The sequence below is a fragment of the Tigriopus californicus genome, chromosome 4 (genome assembly GCF_007210705.1).
Source record: "Tigriopus californicus strain San Diego chromosome 4, Tcal_SD_v2.1, whole genome shotgun sequence".
NCBI lineage: Eukaryota > Metazoa > Arthropoda > Copepoda > Harpacticoida > Harpacticidae > Tigriopus > Tigriopus californicus.
This window is the reverse complement of record NC_081443.1, coordinates 8,663,881-8,683,915: the sequence shown is the minus strand read 5'-3', so window position 1 is coordinate 8,683,915 and position 20,035 is coordinate 8,663,881. Positions and strand designations below refer to the sequence as shown.

At 41.9% G+C, this 20,035-nt stretch overlaps 2 protein-coding genes across 3 annotated transcripts in view; one reads left to right on the top strand and one right to left on the bottom strand.

Moving 5' to 3' along the window:
- The window catches only part of LOC131878794 (zwei Ig domain protein zig-8-like), a 38,801-nt gene extending 24,591 nt beyond the window's left edge, over nucleotides 1-14,210 (bottom strand). Inside the window, exons 1-2 of one of the 2 annotated variants that reach the window (XM_059224917.1) lie at nucleotides 13,809-14,210; nucleotides 12,066-12,486 (exon numbers count right to left, since the gene is read on the bottom strand). In XM_059224917.1, the coding sequence (XP_059080900.1) occupies nucleotides 12,066-12,111 (46 nt within the window). In that variant the 5' untranslated portion in view covers nucleotides 12,112-12,486; nucleotides 13,809-14,210. Of the gene's footprint in view, nucleotides 1-12,065; nucleotides 12,626-13,808 lie in introns of those variants that run through there. The other variant, XM_059224918.1, reaches the window with a different exon arrangement.
- Nucleotides 14,211-17,532: 3,322 nt separating this feature from the next.
- On the top strand, nucleotides 17,533-19,709 carry LOC131878792 (uncharacterized). The gene is made up of 5 exons (XM_059224914.1): nucleotides 17,533-17,698; nucleotides 17,767-17,911; nucleotides 17,975-18,582; nucleotides 18,650-19,059; nucleotides 19,130-19,709. The coding sequence occupies exons 1-5, from the start codon at nucleotides 17,621-17,623 to the stop codon at nucleotides 19,626-19,628; spliced, it is 1,740 nt and encodes a 579-aa protein (XP_059080897.1). The 5' UTR covers nucleotides 17,533-17,620; the 3' UTR covers nucleotides 19,629-19,709.
- Nucleotides 19,710-20,035: the final 326 nt, after the last annotated feature.

The window sequence follows — 20,035 nt, the reverse complement described above, 5'->3', positions numbered from 1 at the left end:
GGCTCTCGATGAATGAGTTCCGGCATCGTCTGTTGCATTTTTAGACCATTTACCATTGGATCGCCAATTTACGGCGATGGTCCCTAAAGCATGAACTCGAGAAGAAAGGTGCTTAAAGCTAGGGCTAAATGGTCGTCTTTCATCGAGAAAGTACGACATGGTATTGTGCCGAAGCTAACTGGAGTGTGCATTACGACCCTAAGTCTAAAGAACAACTCGTCCAACTCAACCAGGTCTCATAACGTATCACAAAAAATTAACGACAGCAATCATTGAGATCATTATTTTTTTTTTTGCCTCAAAGGACACTTGAGTGGTCTTTTCTGCTTGGCCTGGACATTCAAGTAAACCTCTTGCAGAGAAACAAATGGAACCTGATAACTCCACATTCGTTCCCTCCAGGTCATGAAATGTCTAAACTTTTCATGACACGGACTTCATAGTGAAGTCTCTTTCTGCAAACTTTCCGGGACTTCAATGGTTTGGTTGTACTCCACAGATTCAAGTCATTTCGATTTATCTACGAACTTTAGCTCTTGAAGGGGACCTCTCGTCGAATTCCATCAAAATCAAGAGATGTCCGAATGTTCCCTTTGGATTAAAAGAATGATGCATCAGGACGAGTTGTTGAGTTTTTGGCTAACATATGTTTTTGTTGGGTGCCAATTTCTTCATGCGAGGCTGAACAAGGCGGTTCTTCGCTAGGCATAAGGCCTCTAACGAATCCCTCGTTCTCTTTGGCTAGGAATGTGCATAAGAGTGACCACCAGAGAGTGTGACGGACAAAGTTCTGAAAAAGCCTCTTTGATCAAAAGGGAGACAACAAACTTCTTCAGGATGATATTGCATTTACGAAAACTTGTACCCCTCATCTTGTATTAGATCATTCCAGACTACAGACCTCACAAAAGATGGATATGACCGAAATAAAGACCAAGCATTGCCTTTCAAGTGCCCTTCGATGGTTTTCAAGACCTTAAGAGCCACCCTTATTTCATCCTTGATGGCGACTTTAAAGAAGCTACAATCGGCCAATCACCTGCTTGACATGGATTCGGTTTGGCCAGCTCCAGTTATGCGCTCTTTTGAGCCCTTGTCTGGATGGATGTTGAATATCTCTGAACAATCTGAACTTATTTTTGGACCACTTGGGTAGAGGGCTCCAAAATTGAGGTGTCTGGATGAGAGGAGTCTTAAAGTCTTGAAGAGCCTCACTCTATGGGTCAATCTCTGCGGAAGTGACCCTTGAACCAAGGCCGCAGAGCTATCATACGCCCTATAAAAGTTTTTCATTGCGGTCTTAGAATCATGGAGGTGCCTAAGGCCATGGTAGCCTCAAGACTCGATACTCAAAATCTAGACTCTCCTATCGGGAATGCATGAACACTTCGAGGTGCTCTACTACTCTAGCCAATACTCTACGTACGTACACGTACACACATAGAGGACTAGTTTGTCCCTCAAGGTTGGTCATGAAAGCAAGTGCAAAACTGTCATCAGGGGTTGCAAAGCTTCTAAAGTTTCGAGCACCTCTATTGAACTTGCCTGATGGGAGTCTTGTTAGGACCTGGTCCCAAAAGGATTCTAATTAGACCCTTCGAGAACGTTCATCGACAGATGAAATCTGAACCTGAGTCCATTTCAAAGGTTAATCCAATTCAAAATCAGGACTTTTCCCCCCAATGATCAGTTTTCAGGTTAACCCTGGAGTCTTTTACAGCAGCAACTTTTAAACATCGATATCTTTGGGAAATGTAATATCCTTGACCACAGTTTGTGAATAACAGCAAGGCCCTGCCACGCATTTACTGTGTCGTGTGTCGGTGGACAAAGTACGTAGTGCCTAGTTTTGAACAAGGTCGAAACTGGCCAAGTTTATGATCTTCTTGCAACACACCCCGACAGTTTGGAAGCCGGAAGCGTGGCTGAGTTAACGCCTTGGAACTAGGAACCATGGCTAGGATTGTACATTGCAGATTCAGAAGGAGTTGAGCATAGCATACAAGTGCATAAATAACCACGTGGCGAGAGGTGCTTTTTCATCTACTGAGGATGCTCTCCGGGCATGGAAGGAGGCATTTAGGGCGGAAAGTTTGTTACACGGAGAAAAGTCATAGGGATTAGGGCCAAGCCGGCGGAAAGAGATTTTTCAATTTCCATTTTGTGCAAGATTGCTTGCTTAGTTGCTCGCTCGCCTACTCTTTTGCGAGGCCCAATGCCTGGCAAACAAACTCTCTGCAGACGGCGGTTGGTGAGTGGGTGGGTGGGTTGTTTGGTCGGTTGTTCTCTTCCACAACTGGCCTTATCTCTTTTGTAATATTTGCTCTGGCGCTTCCAAAACCTTGGCCAAGCCCGAAAAGTGAGTCTCTGGGAGGCGGAGTTTTGCCTGAATTACAAGTGTTACAAGCACCGGGTAGATATAAAAAAGCAAGCACCACCCAGCCGCTTCACGTGTTCCAATCACCTTCAGCGTTAAACGAAGAGCTTTGAAAAGGGATTACCATCCTATAAAGCAGGGTTGCTGTCCGTTCTCCTGGACATTAGCCAGATTTGAACGCGTGTAAACCACACGTGGCCAGGCACAAGGAATATTGTTAGCTCAAAGGTAAGGAACAAGCGGGCAACAGCTGCGGGCAAATGAGTTCACTTTAGCATGCACGGATGAAAAAGAAGAAAAAGTTGGATCCCCCTGGAAAGTTTCTGAAATATGACAACGCTCTCCCTCCTCTTGCTCTTCAAACTTAACCCAAATTTGGATTCGGCTGTTTCCGAGTGAGTCCAATGTTTTCCTTTATCCTACCGAGAGTGGCACAAATATTGGAAATTCAATCCGTCGCCATTGGTTGGCTGGTGGAGGAGGAGTGAAAAAGAAAACTTTCACTCCTACTCGATCGAGTCAGGCGTTGTTCTATTAGTCATTTCCCAGGACAATACGTTCCAAGCCCAAGTCCCTGCAAATTCATGGCCCAACTAATTCTGTTCCTGCTCACCCTTTCACTACTATAGAGCTCATTTGTCAAGGTCTTTCGCCAAATGACACCTCATCATTTTCAAGGCAGAAATCGAACAAGTGTGGTCCAAACACGGAACATCTTTACCCGGACGTGGAGCAGAGAGTCTACGGAAGAAATGTGCCTCATTTTTCATCCTAAATTCGATCAAGTTTGCTCGCTTTTCATCTCTATCTTTGGGGTAGTGGAGCAAGGGACTTTTTCTGTGGTCCGCCAAGTCTGAATCTCTTTCCTCACCCTTCGGTCGAAAGCTGTGTCCCACTTCTCTTCAGACTACCTTGGTATACATATTCCAGGTCCTCTGAGGGAAAATGGTTTTGATTCCCAGACACATGGTATCTCTGCCTCTTCGAGAGCATTATCCACTTCAATGCAAGTAACTCTCCCCTTTGTATTGTTGCTCTGTTTGGTCAGACCCTTGGGTGTGGGTTTCAAGGCGGAAGGAAGAGTTACGATCAGAGTTGGAAAACTCGCTGTTCAACCCTAATGGTTGGGTAAAAGTTTGCCCACCCACCCCTCCGTTATGTTCGTGCCTCTCCATGAGGTTCCAAACATCTGAGGTTGGTTGGTCTATGGTTCAAGACAAGGGAGGAAAGTTTTATTAGATGACTCTTATGAAGTGATGCTCCTCCTCTTGGGACCCACTTACACACACATAGGGACCGGTACGTAGACGTATAGTATACTCAACAATAAGAAGAAAAAAGTAAATGGAACAAAAGAAATGTAGTGGGCATCCGTTGGACCCTTAAAGGCTGCCGAAAATATGGGACACGTCGTCTTTTGTAGGATCGATCAGAATGTGGAAAGAAGCTCAAATGGGCGTATTTCAGCATGTTACTGGGAAGGGAGGGACACCCTATTGTTGTTGGACACTGGCATCGAATGGAATGAAAAGACAAGGAACTTGACGTTTGAGGAATTTAAAGGCAACATGCTTGTGTTCGTTCCAAAAATCCAGCAACCTTAAAGACTCCGAGAATCTTTGCAATTACAACTGGTTCAACTCGGCGAGATTTGCAATCCGTCTGAGAGCTTTCGTTCCTTTCGAAAAGAAGACGAAAGATCACAGCCTCACACACAGACACATACGTAGACACGTGTTTCTGGCATCTGTTAAAGCATGATTGCATCAAAAACGAATCAAACGGTTGAATGGTCAAAATTGGCCAATCCTTTACTTCGATCACGAGATCCTTTCGAGTCGCCCTTGGGATCCACGTGAGCAAATTCGTTGGGAACGAGGGAACGATCGCAAACGAAGCAGTTACCGGGACTGTCACCGTCTAAAAGCCATTGAAGCGACTGAAGGACACGAGTGTGCTGAATAAGAAACTCTTCAATGGAACAGATTTGGAACTATCTTGAGGAATGGCCCTTTGGCCTTTGCCTGATCCAATTGTCAGGAGATGGAAACTTTTTGTGCAAACTTCTGATTGGGCCCAATCGAAGAGTTCCACGGCCAGAGCCAAAGGATCGACTCGACATTGACACAAACACATGGTACGAGCAGATTCTAAACTTACATCTCTATGACAAAGGTGCTAATATTTCTTTTTAGTGGATCCAAGACTCGTTTTGTTGCTCTCTTGGGCTTCAAGTTAAGGGGCGGACCATTTGTCAAATCAGACTTTCAATTGCCAATAAATCGATATTGTACGGACAACTCGATTTTGGCCTTTGGCTCTCCTCTGAATTAATCCTCGATCGTGCTCAAATGTTGGTCACAAATTATAATTAGTTCAAAAATTTCGTTATCTTCCTCAAAAACAACGTGATGTTCCCCCTCGGTGGTGACTATTTGAAAACCAAATGGAACAGATATTTGACAGAAAGGCTTTGAATTTTCAAGTGAAGGTGCAAATCCTGGATCGCGTGATCAAACCAGGGACATCAAACCAAACATGAGACCAATGTCTTCCAATGAAGTGCGTACAATTACCTCACCCTGGTCTAAAAGAACCGCAATCTTTTTCGAAACAGAAAAATCTCAAAGCCCTGATTTATACCTTGATGCACAAGCTGAGACGTATTATTTATTGACAAGTAATGTCCGGGATTTAAGATTTAGAAAAATTGGAAGACTTATAGGCTTCACAGAAAACATACGTACAAATACATAAAAAAAACCTTCAAGCTCTACATATGATGTTTGTCCTTGTTCATCGCTTTGATTTGTTTAGAAGATGACAATCAGGGCGTAATAATGTTATCATTGCTAAGATGATAATGATGCGTTATTCACGGAAGCCATCATTTGATTACTTTCCCTGTTTCCCATGAGCTCCATTGCTTGGCAATCTCGTGTGGTTGACGTCTTATTCTTGTCAAGAGATCGTTAAGAACGCCTTCAAGGCCGACCTTGGTCTTCAGACATTTAATGCATTAAGAAATGAGATTCATTGTTCAGTTGGAATGGGATTGTCCATGGACCAACGACTAAACCAACTACTATACTGTATGCCTCTATAAACCTTCAACCCAACGAGTGTACAGTACTATCGACCCGGACGTGCATTGACATTCAGCCTTTGTTGTAGCCAATTTACTCTGGCATAAAAAGTAAAAATGCCTCCTAATATTAAAAATTCCATTCAAGCTCGTCTTATGAGCCATCCTCTAAACTCAATTTCATCGCGTGGGCACCTTCAGCCTGGAATTATTGTGTAGGGTGAGGTCTGCGCCCTCAAATCCCCAATGAGCAAAACATTTCCTTCATGCTCTGGTTATTCTCCCCTAACGCAGTACAGATCAGTAGTGTAGGTACAGGGTTGTCTGTTTATCGTGGTGCTAGGTTGGAAGGCAATCACGGCAAAAAAGGGGCAGCATTCAATATTTGACATTAAGGGGCAAATTTATTTGCATCTTAGGGTACTGGAGGCTTAAGATTGTTCTCGTCCGAGACACCGAATTTTCGCGATTGTTTAAGTGAGAATTAACAAAAGGTTGAAATAATTGGGACATTGAAGCAATAAGGGACATGACATCATCACAATTTTTTGGGAGGTCACTATAACTTTTTGGGGTAAGGGATTGAATCACATTTCCAGGTCATATACTAATCCACGGAAGTTTTCAACTAAAAATGTATTTTAATAAGTGCCACATTTTCATTTATCAACATATGCAAAGCATACTTTAAAGCTTGAAAGAGTAGTTTTAGAGTTGCTTTTGCTTTTTCAAAGTTTCTTATTGTAACAGATACGTTTTCAAAACCTGAGGAAAGATTTAGTCTCATCTGATGACTTGTATTTTGTTTTTGTTTTTTATCACCTTCATTGTGATGAAAATTTGACCTTTCCAAAATTGGCGATGAGTCTCAACTAACGTCGTGGCGACAACTCTTGTTTAAAAGACCACTTGTTCAATCATTTTAATTAAAAATAATGTCCTGGATAAGTGCAAAGTTTGCAATATCATGTCATCTTGGAAGAACCAAACGTATGATTCCATGATTGTTTCTTAATACATGAAGGAAACCCAGAAACCAAAAGGTTAACATAAGAGTTGCTAGAATAGATAGGAGCTGGTTAGAGTGTGGCTCTCGAATCTTGCCCCAAAATATTTTGACAACCATGTACAGTACATTCAGAAAGGGAAGAGGAAGCTCATTACAAGTCATGGTCTGTTGAAGGTGATACACGTGTGCAATATACATACACTGAGAGGGCCTGCAAAATTCCAATACATACACCATGCAATAAAGAGGCACATGTATTACTGAAAAAAAACCACGGGGGGACTTGATGTGGGGAAGGGGGAACAGGATGGAACAAGAGGACCCTCTCGATGCATACAAGACCTAGAAAAGTCATTCAACGGGGAAGAAAGAGATCCAACTTGGGAGGTAAAAAAGAACGGAGAGAGAGAGAGAGGAAGAGACCAAATAAAAAGGGAGTAATGTTCAACTTGTACATTCATTACTTGTTCCACCTTCCTGAGTTCTCCCGGGTGCTTTTGGTCCGGGGAAGATAGCAATTTACTCAAGGAGAATACAAACGTGTTCCAGTTCATGTTTGGGTACAAATTTCAATCTTGGTCTAAAATACGTTTCATTTAATACAGTACAACGCAAACTAGAGAGCCAAAAGGGTTGTGGGTTTGGTTGTGAATGGGTCTAATGACAATTTTTTAGGATTGGTTGTAGGACGAGCCAAATGCATGTAGAGTGTAAATAAAAATCTCATGAAAAAATAAAGGGCACATCAAGAGGAGACACAAGCTTTACAAGTTGTCCATTCAAAGTTGTCGCATAAATAGTTGAAAGGAAGATTTTTTGGCCCAAACTTGTTTTTCGTGTTCCAGTTAATGATTGTTTTAGTAATACATCGATACACCAACCTACATGTTTACTGGAAACTCCAATATAGCTAGGTTTGATTGACAATCGCACCCAAATCTTTCAATTATGAAGGAAGATATAATTCTTGCTAGTGTAGACCCAGGCATGGAGTACTTAATGAGCATTAAGTACTCCATGGCCCAGGATACTACATGTGTAAACAGTTACAGACTCCTTTGTGTAAACCAACATCAGCCAATGAAGGTGGAAAGTTCAAGTTCAAATTTCTACCTTTTAGGAACAAAAACATCTATTTGGGGATCACAGAAATGGTCTTCGAGGTTGAACAATTACAAGAATTATAAGTACGAAGAAAGCTGTCCTCGTCTTAGTGAACTAATCATTCCCAAATTGTATTTCTACACGGCAAACGCATTACATAGTTTGTTGTAGCGATCTGAAGCTTCTTAATATCGATTAAAGCTTTCATAACCCGCTGAATTCTTCTTAGATGAACGTCCATTTTGTACATCTCCTAATCCAATTTCGCGCGTGCCTCTTACCTCTTAACATTCGGAGTTAAACCTTTCCCTGTCAATACACTTTTCCCCGCAATAAGAAGTAGAAATGCAAGGGTTTTATCTCTGCCACACATCTTTTGCTGCCAATTTACCCCTCTTCCCCATCATTTGCAGGCATCTCCGACCGAAAAAAACCCTCGATTCCGGTTCTCTTCTCCCTCAAAGTGCATCCAAACTCATGGCATCAGACCCTTCCAAAAAGAGATCGAATCCAATCGAGTTTTCGGGGCGATCGTGCATGTTGCACACTTTTTTGGCCAGCAGGTTTCGACCACCCCACCCCACCCAAAAATGTGAGCTTGTTATGGCGCTTCGCAACGCTTCGTGTTCACCGAGTGGATTTTCATATTATATGCTGATAGATTGGATGACAAGAACTGCATTCCTCATGATGAATCATCAAAAGCAATTTAGTTAGAAGGGGGTTCTCCGACTCGGCTCATTCCCTCCCTAGAATTGAGAGGGATGTTGGTGACAGCTTCAGGAATGGGGGAGACAATGGGCGCCTCCTTGCCTTTTTTGGATCCCCAAAAATGGGCCCCCTGGTTCCGTGGGAAAGTTCTGACGGGCTGACAGTTTGGGATGGAGACAAATGACGGGCAAGTTCTCGGGGACTTGGTATTAATCGGCTTGGACAAAGTTTTTTTTGTCAGCACAATTGACCGAAGAACCTTTGTGAGTATGACCCAGTAACCCCCCCTGCACCCTCATTTCTTTTTTCTTTTAATTTGCATCCCTCCATAAGGAAGCGATTAAGCACTCGATTTGCTTTGTTTGCCATCGGTGATTAACCAGCAGAAAGACCAATGGTCAAATCACCCGCATCCATCGTTCCATTCAGACAGGATCCTTGGAACCCAAGGATGAAGGGGGAGGGAGAGAGCCCCTTTGTCCCACTTGGAGGGTTCATGAAAGTACCCCATAATCACGACTACATTTCCTTCACATTGACCCCATGGATCCTGGCCAGGATGGGAACACGTCACATATTGATTTGGAAGCGAAGCTGGCATCTCTCGGCCTCGATTCGAGGTAAACTGGAACAGTGCCATCGACTTGCCTTATTCATGAAAGCTTTGCTTACAAGGAAAGAGAAGACATGTATTTTGTCATCAGATCCTGTAGGTTTGGATAAGTTCGCTCCATTTTCTCAGAGGCATGACGCATTCCGTACTGTTGTTTGGTTATTTTTTATAGGGGTGGCTTTTGTCATGTCATGAGGCTAGGAATAAGTGAAACTTGTCATTACCCTACAGTTGTAGACTAAACTAGTCCCTCCTGGGACGAATTTCGATGACAAGAAGGTGGAAACTTGGAACGATCGCCTTGGGACAAGTTTCATTTTGCAAATTGTGCATTTGTCACGACCAAACTAACTTCAAGCTTGGTGTCCAATATGCGAAAGTACCCAATCCATGTTCAATGTCTCTCAAATGGTTCATTCACTTCCGTGCTAAATCCAGGTCCATGCGGCTTTTTCCAAACACCCTCGCTTCTCGCTGCTCCTTTGAACGCTAAGATGTATATGAGATCGATGAATAGACAATGAAGTTGAAACGAGTCAAATGCATATTCTCTCACACTTTGGCCTCAAAAACGCTGTCTGGTCTCCAAAGAGGCTTCGCGAAACACAAATGACTTCCCCGGCCTCGAAAACGTAGCACTCATGTTGATCCGACTGAAACTAGGCTCGAACCGGAAGAGCTAGACGACAAAAATTCAAATGCCTCCGTCCTCTTCTTCCGCTTCTTTTGAGCTCATTTTTCTCTTTTCTTCTCATCTGCGAAATGTCAGCGATTTCCATATTTTTAGCTCCTTCCAACAAGTGAGTTTAGCCCTCCACTAGGAGACACTCCAACATATGTCAAGAGCTCAAGGACCCGTCCAAAGATTGGACGAGAAAGGGCCATTGAAAGTGATATGCGAGGAAAAATGTTCAGAGTCTGTCCAAGTCACATGAATTTTTCATCCTTTAAATTTGACTTGAGGGAAAAAAACTCACGTTGATTTGTCTTGTAAGGCTGATTCGCGGTACTAACCATGGATGCAGAATTGCAGTTTACCAGACAAAGCAACGGATATGAACTCATAAATATAATAAACTTGTCTCTGAATATGTCCTATTATAGTCTTTTCTTTTCTGTTAGTTGCGTTCTTTTCACATGAAATTAAAGTTTGTCTTGAAATATAGCCGGAAAGTTTTGTGTTTACATTAGCAGCTCCCGCTTATTAGAAGTCTGTAGTTCCCTTTGCATCCTTAGACGTTGTGCAAAAACAAGTCTGCACGTGCACACAAGTAAATAAGACCCAGATCCCAAGGAGCTCTCACTCTCGGAGAAGATTAGGCCAAACCACGACACCTTGTCAATAAGTAGCGAAACTACTCCACCCTTCCCGACCTAAATTCTACCCAAAACTTTCCTTTTGGAGCACTGACCAATTTTATGAAAAACCCACTCCGAGCATTAACTTTCCAGATTTTGCGAATTTCCAAGGGGGAAGAAACTCAGAGAAATATGTTCCTCCACAGAAGTGGAAAGGGTGGGTTATTCCTCCCTAGTATGAAAACATTGGTGGAGGGGGGAAGTCAAGTGCCAAATGAAGGAGCCTCTTTATAATGTGTTTCCCGAAACGAGGACATTCACCCCTGCGTGTGAGGGTAGAAAGAGGCCGGATCCAGATTTTGAGCTTGGCTAACCACAAGTCTCCAGAGGATCCGAAGCAGTTCCATTAGGGCGAGGAAATCATGATTCTGTACCGTAGTTACAACCACCTGTCATAGCCAGAACAAAACATGCTGGTTTCAGTTTGATTTCGATTAAGGTAACAGGGTGGCAGTTTTCAGCCGAGTTGCTCAATCTTGAAAAAGGCCAGATGAAGAAAGTTAAATGAGCTCATTTGAAACAGACATGGTAATGTCTGGGTTGTCCCATGAGTTGAAATGTGCAGACTTACTCGTGCTTTGTGCAATTTTACAGTTCAGCCAAATTCCTAATTGTGATCCTTAGGGCCTTTATGGGTCTCACTTTAACTCTAGTTGGATCACATTCATACAAGGGACATCATTTAAAGTCACTTTTAAAACAGATATGCATAGAAGCGTGAAAAATATAAATTATGTTAACCAGTTTTGAGGGCAATGTCAGGCAAAAATGAACTATTTGAGATTGCAATCTCGAAACAGATATTTGAAGGTGATCTCATTCAAGATGGATTTGAAATTGGATCCACAGAGGCATGGAATCTGTGCAAAAGTCATGACTTTTGCAAAAATGGAAGCAAACAACCCAAGCCATCAATTCGATTTCAATCAATAGAGGGAAAATGGAGCCAAAATAATCGGTTTTGAAAACTTCTTCAACGTTGGCATGAGCTCTATGAGTGTCAAAGCTCCATTCCAATCTTTCATCTAATTTCAGGGTATGGAAAAGGCCAATTTTTGAAGCAAAAAAGTTTTTTGACGCAAGCTCCCAAAGGTCATTTTGGGCTCATTTCATGAAATTAGAGGGGATTATGGAGCTTGTTCAAATATTTGACGGATAAAGGTCTGAAAATAAAACTTCACAGTCATAACAAAAAGAAAGGCTGCCTAGATCCACATAAGTAGGTATTACTGATTATTAATTGGTACAATTCTTCTTTTTCTCACTTTTGCTCGTTATTTTTAGTTAACGCTGTTTTCACCTTTTTTATGGTTAACTCAAGAACCATTTTTTACTTCTTTTAAACACCCGTTTTACAACCATTAAACTTGTTCCTTGCTCTGACATTATTTTCTACAACAACATAATTTATTGATAGTAATAAAAAACAGAGTTCAGTTACAATGAATCTGCAAATCATCTTTTCCTATTTTGTGTACTATGTATTTTGCATTGACAAAAGCCTTTAAATTGTCTATAGAACCTGCCATGTACACCAATTCTTTTAATTTATTCCCACAAAATCTTCCTCTTCTCCCAAACTTTTTGCAGATTTATTTTTGCACAACTAGGCACGAGCTTTTGAAACAACAAAAAGCGAAATTTGTGGTGAAGAACTTCAGCACTAAGGAGTAACAGTCCTCACTAATTGCCTATCATGCATAAAATTTGCCATATCATATTTTGAGACTCACCTTTCATTTAGCAATTTCAAGGACTAGAAATACTCCTGAATCGAACTAATTACATCTTTTACAATAACTCTTACCTACTGCCCATAAATTCATGAGTATTGCCAAACTGAAGGTCTTCATGTTGATCCCTATGATTCACGTTGTGTCACCCTAGCAAGTCCACTTATTCACTCACAATATCTCCTACGAATCAGAGAAATCCCATGGCCACGGTTCCATCTAGATTTGTTAGTCTCTTCTCCGCTTGTTTCCACCACTGGAACTTTGCACTGGTTTTCACTTCGAATTCAGGAACCCTTCACACGGTTTCTGGCCCACAAAAAGGAATAAATAATAAATCTTTCAATTCCCGAAAAAGAGTTTCGCTCTCTCTTTTTCGCTTGGTAGAAAGCTGTTGCTTTTCCGTGGTTTGACAGTGGTTCTTGCTTTGCCGATGGATTTGTGGACATCAAATGCATGGAATGGATGCAGACCCGTTTCCACACATTATTTCAGCTGGAAAGAGAAAGTAAAATAGACACATTTTAGAAGGGCTGGAGCACGATTCACTGAGCGTTAAATATCTAATCGAGTCAATACGTAAGTTAAATCTAATACTGATGGAGGGAGGGAGGTGTACAAGGTATCTCAAGTAGATCCTGCCTCAGACTGAAACTTGAACACTAAACAAGAAACTTTCCCTATCAAAGTGATGCTTATAAATTTTTTATCTGCCAATCGAGCATTCAGTTTAGTTATACATGATAAATTCAGAAAAGTCGCTACTGGCACTAAAACGAAGATTCATGAAATCCATAAAACGTCAACTGTTTTTACGCTCAACCCTGCCAACATTGAATATCACTATATTGCCTTTAGTGGGACATCAGAATTGGCCATTTGACTCGTAAAAACGCTCGATATACGGCAAATTAAAGTAAACTTTATGGCAGTTTCGATCCAGAAGCCAAACAGTATTCCCTGAAACGGAAATGTCGATAAACACTACCAAAGAGAAGCCAAGTTTTTTTTCATTGTGAGACCTTTCGCGGCTAAAAACTTTCTCTTGACAGGGTCACAACTTTGGTGTCACAAATTCAAGATAACAAGAGCTCTTGGAACATTTGAATGTCGTAAAAAACGGAACAGAAATAATCAGTTTCTGGATATTTTATTGCATTTCAAAATTGTCTTTGTTCGCTCTTACCAAATGCATTTCTTTGCAAGGGATTGATTTATGGACAGAAACCATGTACGTAACGTACAATATAAGGCGTAATTGAAAGTAAGCCCTCATTCATGGTTCAAATGTGTATCAAGCGTCAAATTGTTCTCACGCTATTGCCAAAAACGTATATCTAGCAAAAACTTTTTCCGGTTTCTCCAATTTGCCGACAATGGAATACTTCCTTGATAAAGAGCGAGAAGAGAGAAGTTTTCTCTCAATACGGTGGGTGGGTGAACCATGGTTCAACAACACCTAAGGAACTTTCACGATGATCCTTTGAGATAAGAGTACAATGTTCGGATTTAGAGAGAGATGAGTGAAACATGACTCATGATATAATAAAATGAGGCCAGATCATTACGAACATGGGCGGGGGGAAGGGGGGGGAACTTGGAGCCTGCAAATGCATGAGAATGCACTTTTTCTCTCGATCTCTCTCTCGATCTCGAAACATCCGCATTAAGTGAATGCAAAAGATAAAATTCTCACTTTCATACCACTGACATAGATTGAACGAGCTCCACTCGTCGTGTTCCAGTTTCCTCACTCCCCCTGGGACGACGCACACATTGTCTTGAAATTACAACAAATACAAATAAAATGGACCTACCATGGTTTTGCTTCAGATCCTATGTTCAATGTGATCCATTTCCAAATTGGTGAACGTCAAACCTCACTTCTCAGGCGGAAAAACACGCGTTCTTAGGGAGTACGAGGGTTGTCTTTCAGAAGTCACGGTTTAGATTTATGATCATTTTTTCCCACGCTTGTTTTCTGACAAGCCTAAGAGTGTCTCGGTTCCACTTCTTCTCCTCGTGTGTCTTTGGATCTTTTGAAGCCAGAACCCACCAAGTTTAGGGGCATATATGTAGTATAGAGTAGTAAGTAATGATGGTTCGAAACACAAGCTTAGAAGTCACTCCCGAATGATCAGTTCGTCTGAATGGCAAATAACACAACCAACGCAGCTCGAGTTCGAGAAAGAGGCCGCAAAACAGTGGTGGCCTATATCTGAGGACAGGGAGGCTAGTTGGAAGAGGCTCCCTTGCTCTTTCCTTGGTACGGCGGCTGGGATGGAGGCTTCTCGGAGGCCCGGTGGCTCTTCGCGAGCTCACTCAATTTGGAAGGAAATCCCAGTGTGTTTTCCCTTTGAGCGGCGAATTGCGCCGCGCAACGCCGTTCAGAAACAAAGGACTCTCGGGTGAACGAGGCAAACGAGCAAACAAGAGAGAGACCACCGACCTTCCAGGGTTATTAAAGGAATTGAAAAACGAAGAGAAAGAAGAATGCTGAAGGAACTCACTGGGTTCGAGAAATAAATCATGACGCCGAGAAAGAGTCAGACAAGAGAATCAATCTTCAATGAAAAAGAGCGGAAACCGATTACATTTAAGATGGTACAAAAAACGAAACTCTCCCGGAAGTCGATTGCGAATTAGTTTATTTAAATCGACAAACATTTTAGTACAACAAAGAAAGTCTTAGTTTTCTTTTCCTTTACTTACTTTCTTCAAGTCTTTTTCTCCCTCAACCTTATCAAAACAACATATTATTCAAATTTATGTGGATGGCACCCATTGATATTACCCGGCAATCTCAAATAAATCATATCCTCCCAAAAACACTTGTCTATTTGTGTTGCAATGTCCACGTCAGTCAGTATAAGTTATGCCTTGAGCTTCATACGGCTTCCAACGAAAAAAGCCTTTCGTTTAGAATTAAGGCCTAGGGGCCTTCAAGGTCCAAAACTTGGACTCCCCTGCTCTGACTCAATGCCCAATCAGAAACAGTTATCTCATCGAAGATCTGTCGGTTGATAGTTTGGATCAGACTTGCGTATCAACAACTATCAAGAAAAGAAACCATTTTCGTCAGTCTTGTCATACCGGCCTTTAACCGAATAAAGTCCGTCCTCATCTCCGCTCCAAAACATGATCCATTGTGATGTGCATGGAATATGATTGTTCTCTCATTCCGGGCATGTCTGATGGAGGTCAAAGCTGGCAACAAGGTAACAACAAAGTCTGGATATTTTTTTAGTCTATCTTGATCCAAATCTTTGTTCAAAGAGAGGGAGGTTAAGTTAGACGAAGTATTTAACCCATAGAAGAAGGAAGAAAGATCACCCAGATCCACGGAAAGCCAGAGTTAATCTGCAGACGTTAGAGTTTGTCAAAACTAAATAATGGTCGTCCTGGAAGACTTTGATTTGATGCTTGGATGTCTCAAGACCCAGATATGTATTGGTATTCAAGGTGTGTTTATACTTTCACTGTCATAGTACATTTGGCTTCCGCTTCGAAATCGGAGCTAATGGGGAAGGGTCAATAAAAAAAACTAATGCCAAATCTGCGGCCTTAACAAAGGCAGACAGTGAATGCATTTTCTTTAAACACTTGGCTCAAGTGGAGTAGTACTAATGATGGGCAATAGCTAGAAAGGCGACAAGAAATGCGGGGCATTGAACCAATCCCAGTTTGCACTATCCGCCTTTGCTGAAATAAAAAAAACAAAGCGGACTCGAGTCTTGGCGAAACTTTTTCCGATCCAACTGGTACAGCGTTGTGGTCATTTAGCTTTTTAAAATGATAACTTGAGGAGGAGTTTCTGAGAGAAATTGGAGAATTTAATCTGAACATTACGTTCAATCTCAGAACCAACTGGCACCAGTTGTGGACATATTCCCCTCTAACCTTATACCGAATACCTTTGTATATAAGTTTTCAAATAGTTCGATTACTAACAACATTCATCACGCCCCGAGAGTTCATTTCTGTTATTTCTACGCACTATCTATATGGTTTTAGTCACCCTTTAGGGGTCAATGCATCAGTACATAACTCGACTTCAGGGGCCCTCCAAAACCGGTCCAAAAATATCTCTAGATGCAGATATTTTTGCAAGCATTTAACTTTTTTCAAAAGGCTGGACTAAAGATATCAACTACACTAAGATAAAAAAAGAGCCACTATTGTGTACTTTATATATAGTGTTCTTTCGATTTTGAATGCCTTAAAAACTGCCTGAAGCCCCATTTTTGTTCCTTTTGAGTAAATCTTGATATTTACGTAGAAAATCTCGCCGTAATCGTCAACTACAACATATCATTGATTGGGTCCAAGTTGACTATTTTGCCGTAAGAAATCGACGGTGAGTTTCATGTGGGTTAATAAGTAATACGTTTGGATCTCTGTATTCGAAGCAACAGTATCTTGCCCTTAACTAATCAAGTGCACGTTTCGTTACGATTCTCTTTCCAAAGATTGAGTATTTACAAGACGATACACTTGACATTGACATTTTTCCACAACAACGTGTTGATTAGGAGCGCTCAAACTCAACAAGACTGATCTCGATCACAAAGAGTGACCTACGTAAGTGTGAATTGGGTTAGTCATAGACCACTCCATTAAGGTTCCGGTGGTCTATGGGTTAGACTAGAGGGCTAGCTAGGTTCGACCATTGTTGTTAGATTCAATCCAAACCACCACCCGCTTTCATTACCTTTGACCAAGGACGTCATCACCACTGGATAGAGACAATAGGTATGAATAAGTAAGATTGATTTATGACGTTTTTGCTCCTTTCTTTTGGACTCTGAGTGACGAAAATTCAATTCAAACTTATAAGTTTGCTTTAAAATTTGGGCCGGATGTTACTTGCTTTAAAAACCTTAAAATTCAATGAATGACAGACCACGAGACTGATGACTAGACATAACAAAATAGTTGTTTCATGAAGAAAATTGTTTAGTTTTTTATGGCCAATCTCTCCATTTTTTCCATGGGTTTGAACCAAAAACCAAAACCCAGAATCATTCAGTGAACATAAGCAGTAGCGCTAGGCTCAATCTTTATCAATTAAAGATATGTCCATATGCCAACCATTGCAAGAAAGAAATTCAAATTTTTATATATAGAATGTATACAATCATCAAATGCATCGTCTGCCCAATCAAATTCGTTGGCGGACCAAATATCATATATAGTGTAAGTGGTCACAAATAGACGAAATCATCATTTCCGTCCATTGTTGAAGATGTCCTTCTTTGGAACTAAGAGAATGCTCGATTGACCCCAAAAAATCTGCCCTCGTTAGTCGTTGCTAAGCAACCACACTCTCCCGAAAAGGGAGATCTGTAGGCTTTCAAACCACACTCGTCAAGGTCAAGCGCACCATGGTATGACCGGCAGTCGAGCTCGGTTTCATTAGCTTGGAGAAGCTGACCGTCGCGTTGCTAGGCTACTGACACTGGCAAGCTTCTTGATCAATCTGGAAGAAATGCTCTCTTCCAAACTAGAGCAGTGTAGTACCAGCTATCGAGAGAAAGCTGACAATTAATGTTCTTTCACGTTATCCGGTAGTAATTGATCAAATCTTGTTTGGTCAAGACGTCTCTTAGGGACAAGCGGAACCGTCAGCATGTCTCTGTGTGAAAGAATTCGAGACGGGGTTACAAGATGGAGGACTGCCATCGGGGTCAACCTGCCAAACCATTGGGTAAGTAATTGTAATGGGGTTCGTTATAGAGTAAGTCGTATAAGTATTTAACTTTTGGGGTGTTTCAGGTTACCTCGTTTATCCTCTGCTTGATTCCGGCCATCAGTTATGGGTCGGCTATGACTGTTTCAGGTCAGCTTCTCGATTGTTACAAAGATGTCCTTTGTACTCCTTTTGGACGCAGAGTAACTGACGTTGAAGGAACGGCCTTTGGTACGTTAAAAGATCACAACCATTGTTCACTCGAATAACAACTGGATCTTTCGTCTATTTCAGTGACCTGGATGATTTTAACCCACATCATTTTCACCTTCTGGTGTGGTAGTTTGATCGAAACATATGGAAGTCGCGCCATGCTCGTCTCGAGTTGTTTCATTGCCGTCTTCGGTTGGAATTTTCTGTTGGGATATCGCCACATATACTTGGCCTACTTGGGGCGTGCTATTTTGGGTATGGCCTCCGGTCTGGGCGTAGCCTCGGCTTACACTCATTTGGATGAAATTGCCACGCCAGCCAACAAGGGACAACTCAACATCTTCTTCACGATGACCTTAAACCTGGGAAGCCTGATCTCTCTCCTCCTGTCGTACTTCTTCGACGCCACGACACTCCCACTAATGTTGCTCCTATTCCCATGGTCCATGGTTGTATGCCGTGGTTTTTTGGCGGAAGGGCCCCAACATTCGGTCAGAACCCGGACCAAGGAATCTACTTTCGATACCTTGTTGAAATTGAGACCGGATATGATGAGCGCTATGAGGGAGTTTGTGGATCTGGAGAGCGAGAACATGAAGAGATTGACCATGAGGGAAACCTTCAGCAAGTTCAAACAACCCGAAGTATTCCTACCCTTCATCCTGATGAGCACATTAATGTTCTTCCAAGTAAGTTTCCCGGTCTTATCCTATCAAGAGTAGCTGACAATCCTAAAATTGGAATCTCTTTGTGTAGGTCTCTCTTGGAAACGACGCCTTGACGTATTTCAACGTGGATTTGCTCCGCCAATCTGGGATCGAGAACGACTTTTTGAAGATAGTGGCTATTTCGCAAGTCATTTTCAATGCAGTGGGATACCTCGCAGGGGGCATTTTCTTCAAATCTATGACAAGACGGCGCCAAATTTTGTTCTTTGGATTTTGGCACGGTCTTGCCATGGCCTTGGTCGGAGTGTTTACACTCTACTCCGAGATTTTGGCCGCAGTCTTGGGGCCTTGGCTCAATCGGATTGTGGCCACGTTTCTTCTCTCCCTGCCCATGTTTTTCTACGGAAGCTCTTATGGTTCCGTATGCTTTGGGATGTTAGCCGAAGTATTTCCACCACATGTCAAGCCCGTACTTTGCTCCATTGTTTTGTGCTTCAGGTGAGTCCCCAGAAACACGGATTCTCAACAGGATCATTTGAAGAAAATTTCGATTGATTTCTCGTTACAGATATACGGTGGTGTATTGCAACATGCAAGTCATGGGGAGCCTCATGAAATCCATTCCCATGCCCTACTTTTTCTTCTTTTTCGCATTCATCACTTTTGTTGGTAATTGTGTCGTGTATTTCATCCCGGAAACGAGTCGAAAGAGCTCGGCCGAGATCAAGAACATCTTTCTCAACGCCTGGAACAAATGGTTTCCATCTCGAGAGCCCGTAAAAACATCCTCTGTCCCGGAAAATGCGGCGATCCACCCAAGCTCAAATGGAAACGAAGCTGACCTTGAACATAGACTGGCAGATTTTGATCCTGAGGGCGTGGTTTTGGATAATGTTCATGGTGACAATGACCAATTGGGGTTGGTGAGGGAAGGAATGGCCAAGGGAGATGGACAAAAGGATTTCGAGGTTGGACCGGAGTCTTGTGCAAGCCATAACGAATCCCCAACTTCATCCATTTCTGAAGGGTCTGAACTGGATAGTGTTAATCGATTGCTGATAGAATGAATGATTTGCGACGTCAAGGTGTCTCGTCAACTTGCTTACCCTGTACAGAATCAATATTGAATAAAAATATTACTGACCGAAGATGTTCTAGGGTCGTGCTCTTAAATATGTAAAAAGAGCAGAGTTGAAGCCTTTCTGGATTAAGCTCATCTTGAAGCTTGGTTGTCCAAATTTCGATTTCGTCCAAATGAGTTGGCAGTCTTCTATTACTTCGCTTTGTCTGGAACCAATCTAACTTTACGGTACAGTGTTTTTAATACATGGAATTGCCTCGGAGGTTGCAAGAAAGGAATGTATAATCTAATTTGAGTTTAATTGAAAAGGCAACTTAAGTTATACTTTTAAGTTTGTGCTTCATATGCAAACCAAAAACACACCTTCGTGGCACCCATTTCATGGCGAATAAA